The sequence below is a fragment of the Triticum aestivum genome, chromosome 1B, assembly GCF_018294505.1.
Source record: "Triticum aestivum cultivar Chinese Spring chromosome 1B, IWGSC CS RefSeq v2.1, whole genome shotgun sequence".
NCBI classification, from domain to species: Eukaryota; Viridiplantae; Streptophyta; class Magnoliopsida; order Poales; family Poaceae; genus Triticum; species Triticum aestivum.
Window position 1 is genome coordinate 127,601,767 of NC_057795.1, and position 7,134 is coordinate 127,608,900.

The 7,134-nt window shown below is 51.9% G+C and overlaps 1 protein-coding gene across 1 annotated transcript; it reads left to right on the forward strand.

Moving 5' to 3' along the window:
* Window positions 1–3,904: 3,904 nt before the first annotated feature.
* On the forward strand, window positions 3,905–6,183 carry LOC123088094 (probable serine/threonine-protein kinase PBL12). The gene is made up of 3 exons (XM_044510254.1): window positions 3,905–4,537; window positions 4,651–4,923; window positions 5,308–6,183. Exons 1-3 carry the CDS (start codon window positions 4,094–4,096, stop codon window positions 6,028–6,030), a joined length of 1,440 nt encoding a protein of 479 aa, XP_044366189.1. The 5' UTR covers window positions 3,905–4,093; the 3' UTR covers window positions 6,031–6,183.
* Window positions 6,184–7,134: the final 951 nt, after the last annotated feature.

Sequence of the window (7,134 nt, forward strand, 5' to 3'; positions counted from 1 at the left end):
CGGGGATGTGTACTGGTCGGCGATGTGCCGCAGAACGACGGCATGCGCGGAGGCGCGGGGGGCGCAACGAGAACTGTGGGGCGCTGCAGGGTTCCAAGCTGGACGGCGCTGGCAGAGAGTACAGGGCTACAGGCTGCACAGTCGATGCCGTCCTCGACGGGGGTTGAGATCCTCTGCAGTACCGTATGATGCTGTAGTGTCGATGACATGTGGGGTCAGGTCCCACATGGCAGTGACTGTACAACACCATACAGTACTGCAGAGGATCCTAACCCCCTCGACGGATATGGGGTAGGGGTCGGAGGGTAGGAGAGAGAGAGATGGGATTTGAGATTGAGTTGAATGAGCAAGCATTATGGAAATTTGTCTGCGTGAAATACAGGAGGCTAGAAGGGGATTTTGCATGGTCTCTCTGACCGTGCGATCAAACGCGAATCAATGGCTCGAGTGGTCTGATGATTTCGTTTCGTAGGACGTATGATAGGAAGTGTTTCCCTTCCTTTTTTGAACACAGAAGGGGCTGGAAGGCTCCAGATGCTTTATTAATTGTCAAGCAATTACACTGAGAATCATCTGACAGCAAGACCCAAGAAAAATAAAATTACAAACAGGCCCCTTATTTATGCAAGGAGGGCCATAAAAAGGCACCGTCAATGTAATCGAATGGTCTTGATCAGCGGAGACCCAACCGCGACACTCCATCATCAACGTAATCGAAAGCCAACGCACATCAGAGACCACATGGCGCCGCGTGGCCGAGACCGCCACCACGACGCTTGTGTGCCACCGGCAGGAGTCGAAGAACATCACAATTCACAATGCAGAGGCACACCATAGGGCACCCTCCTGCACGGAGACCCTCATTGCATGTGGGAGTCGCCGCCATAAGAGCATCTCCAATAGCCGCGCTAAACTAGCGCGCGCGCCGCAAATTAGGCAGTTTTAGCGCGCGTGCAACGCAGCGGGTGGCTCCAGCGGGCGCGCAAAAACCGCGCGCGCGCTATAACGAGTTGGGCGCGTAGTCGGATACGCTATCCCGCACGGTGTATTTGGGGCGCCCGCTTCCGCGCGCGCCACACACTCTCCTCTCCGCCTCCTACGTCTCGCGCGCGCCGGCGCCGACGAACTTCACCATGGACGCACACGCCGGCACCCCGCTCACCCCATTGTACAGCTGCGACCCCTCCCCCCCCCCACCGCCGCCGCCGGAAACCCTAGCGCGGGGAGCGTTGGCGTCGCCACCGCCGGAGCTCCGCCGAGCATCGGCCTCGCGCACAGCCTCTTCTTGCCGCCGCGGATGACCACGTCGACGGGGAGCAATGAGGAGCGAACTAGATTGTTGGAATGGGAGAAGCACTTGTTCTTCTTGGACACATCCAAACTCAATAAAGCGCAAAAGGAATATGTCAATCTTGCCCGTGAAGAAGTGTTGATGCAAAAAAGAGCCATGATTCGCGCAATGGGTGGCGGTGGCCTCGGCGCCATGGGTGGTGGTGGCCTCGGCGTCATGGGTGGCGGTGGCCTTGGCGGCATGGGTGGCGGTGGCATTGGCGGTATGGGTGGCGGTGGCCTTGGCGGTGGCCTTGGCGGTGGCATTGGTGGCATGGGTGGCGGTGGCCTTGGCGGTGGCATTAGCGGTGGCCTTGGCGGCATGGGTGGCGGTGGCCTTGGCGCCATGGGTGGCTTCGGAGGTACCATGAGCGGTTTAGGTGCCATGGGAGGGATGGGTGCACCTCCGGCCTCCATGGGAGGCATGGGTGGCTTTGGAGCACCCCTCGATGCTATGGCCACCATGGGAGGCATGAGTTTTGCTTCTCTCATGGAACGCATGGGTGCACCTCCGGCCGCCATGGGCGGAATGTCTTTCGATGTGCCTTCTCACACACATTCCCATGAAGATGCCGTTGAAGATATTGCCAACACCGTCGGAGCTTCACATGATGCGGTGCGTGATGAGGAGAGGGAGGAAGATTCATCTTCGGAGGCGGAAGAATCGTCTTCGGAAGATGATGAGGACGAAGACGAGGAAGAGAATTGATGTGTCTTTCATTTGTGTCTTGAACTTGGTTTGCATTTTGAACTTGGTTGGATGAACTTGTGGGCATGAACTTTTATTCATCAACTTGTTTGTGTGAAATTTTATATGTCATGTTCATTGCATTTTGAATGTTTCAAACTCATTTTGTGTCCAAAATGCCATATATGCAATGCCCGGCGAGTCGCACGCGCTGCATTTTTTACGCGCTGTTGGAGCGTCGCGCGCGCACTGCATTATAACGCGACTGTTGGAGCCAGCGCTGGCAGCCGCGCTACCAGCCGAAGCGCGCACGGCATACTAGTTTTTAGCGTGCGGCGCGAAGCGCAGCTGTTGGAGATGCTCTAAGCCAGCCAACGGACATCACATACGTAAACGCTTTGTATATTTATTCACTCCATTTGCTTTTGGTAAAAGTAATGTGCCTACATTTGTACACCTATATACCCATGTAAGTCAGCCCATGCATAAGAACAAGACCCATTCCATTGGTCAGCGTTTTCCTGGTATTTTCTCTTTAGCAAAAGCTAAGGAAGCAGGTAGACCAATCTTCGGGAGCAAGCATATGGTGTCAAAAGATAAGATATGCCAGAATGACATAATAGTCTCAACATTCTTCACGGTCAATGGTGCAAGGCTAATGCTATGTCACTTCATACGTGACACGCTTATTATTCCCTCCGTCTCATAATATAAGATGTTTTCTGACACCATACTAAGTGTCAAAAAACGCCTTACATTTTGGGACGAAGTAGTATAATACAGTTGCGAGAAGAAAGAAAAAAGAAAAAAAAAACATTGTCCAGCCCAAAACGTCAACCGATAAAGACGACAGATAAGCTGGATTATGGTTAGCGGACAGAACAGCAAAACTGCAATGTTATGATAACCATGTTGCTAAGTTTCTTGGAAGGCGCCCAGGGGTGGGGCTGTCACAGACAAACATCATAATGCAATAATGCAAGTGCCTCCGAAGCACAGGCAACACAAGTTGCTCGCGACTCCTTGACCTGTAAAATTGTACTCGTAGAAAAGAGTATTGTGCACGTACGGCCGATCAGCACAGAGCGTGCAACGCATCTCAGCATCCAACCTGTCGATCATCTGGTCACTCAATATTCTCCGATCTCCTCCACACGTGTCATTATTCATGCAAGGATCAACAGAAAAACGACGAGCGCATAAACACGAGAACCGGCCGGAAGTTGCACCCGCTCTGCTGTGGGTGGGAGGCGAGATTTGCTGGAACCAGATTCTGCTTGATGCTGCATGCTCTACCAGCTTCAGGTAGCACCTCGCGGCTTCCTTACCAGCTTCCACTGTCACCCAGCGCTGCTGGCTGAAAACCATTTTACTAGCAGAAGAACATGGACCTAGCTAGAAGAGGCAAGTATCCTCTCTCGTACTAAAACATTCAGCTGTCTGCCTGATCGGCATATGTTGAGTTTTCACGTGGCCTGACATCTGTCACTAGTTAATTTGCATCGCCGATCGGTCAATCACGGCCAGCATCGACACGGAGCGCCCCGCTTCAAGCAACCTCACGTTTTCCACCCGTTCCGTCGCGCGCCGGGTCAGCGTCACGCACGTAAAGCGGTGTGACGCGCCCACGCACCAGATTCCAGATTACCGGTCTCCCGTGGCATCTCCCTCCCCGCCCGTTCCGTACGAGGGAAAGGAGAGGAAGGTGTGAATAGTCAAGCCCGGGAAGCTCAACGACTCGTCTGCTGCTTTTTGTTCGCTACTGCTCGCAGGCCCGCGCGTCGCGGCTTCTTCGTGCCCCGCGACAGGGTCAAGGCAAGCCAACACCGCGCACGATTCCGTTCCCTCCCGTGCCCGCCATTATATACCCGCCGTCGCCCACCGATGCTTCGTCGTCAACCAGTCGAGTCTCTCCAACCCCATCTCCTCTTCAACTCCTCAAACCCTCACACCGCAACTCACAGGCTCAACCAAGAAACCAACCACTTTGCATCGAGAGGATCGTTGCCAGTTCTTCCGTCTCTTGCTCTTGCATTGAGCGGTCCATCTTCGATTACCGCGGAGGTCGTGTCACCGATGGCTTCACCAAAGACGTGGAGGTCTATGTTCTGCTGCGTCGGAGGAGCAGGGGCGGGGGCTGCCGCCGATGCCGACGACGAAGGGCCGTCGCCGTCTTCCACGCCGAGGAGGAGAAGAGGGGACAGAAGGGCGCTGCTGCCGTCGTCGTCCGCGTCGACGGCGTCCAGGGTCTCCCTGTCCAGCCTGGGGTCGACGGGCACGCTGACGCCGGAGGACCTCTCGCTGACGCTGTCGGGTTCCAACCTGCACGCCTTCACCTACGCCGAGCTCAGGGCGGCCACCGCCGGCTTCTCCCGCTCCAGGTACCTCGGCTGCGGCGGCTTCGGGCCCGTGTATAAGGGCCAGCTCGCCGCCGAGCTCCGGCCGGGCCTGGAGGCGCAGACGGTCGCCGTCAAGTACCTTGACCTCGACTCCAGCTCGCAGGGCCATAACGAGTGGCTGGTAAGTCGACCTACTGACTCCACCATTGTTGCACTTGCACGCACGGATGCATGAGCTGTCAAATAACTCCTCCATTATTGCGCCAACTAACTTCTCCATGATTGATTCTGCAGGCGGAGGTGTTCTTCCTTGGGCAACTGAGGCACAAGAACCTGGTGAAGCTCGTCGGGTACTGCTACGAGGAGGAGCACCGCATGCTGGCGTACGAGTTCATGGGGACCGGCAGCCTGGAGAAGCACCTGTTCAGAAGCATCGACGGCCCCATGCCGTGGATGACGAGGATGAAGATCGCCGTCGGCGCCGCCAAGGGCCTCGCCTTCCTCCACGGCGCCGACACGCCGGTCATCTTCCGCGACCTCAAGGCGTCCAACATCTTGCTCGACTCGGTGAGTCAACTCAACTGCCCGATTAATCCAATCATCTCACCATTTTTGAGACTTGACCACGAGTTGGCAATAGAGCAACTTGTGGACGGATGAATGTCAAAGTCTGACACCCGTTTCAAACAGCTGGCCTCGCTGGAAAAGCCAGCGGCGCCATGATTAGGACTTGGAATTGGAAGGTTCCTGGATGCCCATTTCTCACATAAATCCTACCCACAATCAATAAATCTGTACCCACAATCAATTATGTCAGTATCAAAGCAACAGCCTGACAGATACAGCTTAGCACGATAGGAACGTTGTCATGTTAAGTACATGCATATATCACTCCAGTTGTGTTTGTCACAAGTTATCTTTGCCTAACCTAATCTGCTTCTTGCATTTCAGGACTATACCGCCAAGCTGTCAGACTTCGGCCTCGCCAAGGACGGGCCCAACGGCGACGCCACTCATGTCACGACACGTATCATGGGGACACATGGATATGCCGCACCAGAGTACATCATGACGGGGCACCTGACCGCCAAGAGCGACGTCTATAGCTTCGGCGTGGTGCTCCTCGAGCTATTATCGGGTCGGCGGTCCATTGACCGTGCTCGACGTTTCAGGGAGCAAAGCTTGGTCGACTATGCCAGGCCATACCTCAAGAAGCAGGACAAGCTGCACCGGGTCATGGATCCGGCTTTGGAATGCCAGTACTCGTGCCAGGGGGCCGAACTGGCCGCACGAGTGGCGTACAAATGCTTGAGCCAAAACTCAAAGTTGAGGCCCACCATGAAAGAGGTCGTTCAGGCCCTAGAGCCCATACTCAAGATGGACGACTACCTACAAGTGGGTCCATTCGTGTTCACAGTCGTAGTGGAAAATACCGAGAAAAACGTTGGGAGCAAAGGAAAGCTTATTGGTGACGAGTGGAAGGCTGACATGAAGGTTGAGAAGATTGTAGAGGACAAGCAGCAGAGCCACCAAGATCGGCACCGGCAAAAGTTCCCAAACTCAACGATACACGCCGACATTTTGCTGCAACGGGATGGTGCCATCGGGCCTTATACCACCGCGCTACAACGTCACCGAAGAGCATCAAGTTACACCGAGGAAAGGGGTGCATAGTGTTGATCATCACAGAGCTTAGTTAGGACCGCTGTAAAGGAGTAAGAGTAGCAAAATGGAAGATTGTACATATTTGAACTAGATCCTGTAGGGGTGTAACACAAGTCACGGATAGTGAAGCTGGGTGTAAATGCCAAAAGTTTTATTCTTTTATGTTTTTTTTTGCGATCTATTATTCTTTTATGTTGAGAGAGAATTTTTTAGAAAAAAATATAGATGTACTATTCTTTTATGAGAAATCTTGATAGTGAAGCTGGGTGTAAATGCCAAAAGTTTTGCGAGAAGTCCGGTTAATGTTGGATTAATCACATAAGTGTCAAAGTATATAAATAGCAAGCGAGAGCGATAAATATTTCCTGAAATGGTAATTTTGTTACCTTCATGTTAGAAAAAGTTGCTCCCATAATTCGGTTTCTGCGCTTCATCCTCATGTCATTTTTTTTGACGTAACCTCATGTCATTTTGGTGGTATTGTGAGCCTCTAGTATACCATCCTTTTCATTAAGAAGTCTATGGATAAAGCCAGAAACCTAAAAGGGATTCTTTCCTGTTTGGAAAGCCTTTATGGTATGAAAACCAGCTTCCATAAAAGTGACATATTGACTATTAATGTGGATGCTGAGCAGGCAAACTTCTATGCTCATTTTTTTCTGCTGTAAAATGGTTCATTTCCTTTCAAAAATTTGGGGGTTCCCCTACATTTTAACAAGCTGAAAATAGAGGATCTGCAGCATGTCATGGACAGATTCATTAAGAATATATCTAGATGACTAGGTTAAAAATATGTCTTATAGGGGCAAACCCACCTTTCTACGATCATGTATCACCAGTATACCTGCTTACTTGATATGTCTATGCTTAAATTTCCAAAATGGGTTATCAATTCTATTACTCCCAAATGTATCGCTTGCGGTAATATAGGTGACTCCCGTCAATACCATTTGGTGGGGTTTGGTTTCTAGGAATAAATTGTTTGGTAGCTTACGGTTTCCTAATCTTAGACTTTAATAGCACCCTTCTTGTTTCTTGGGGCAAACTATATTTTTTCTAGCCAGGACAAACATAAACTAGAATCTTGAACTTCAAATAAATAGTTCCAACCCT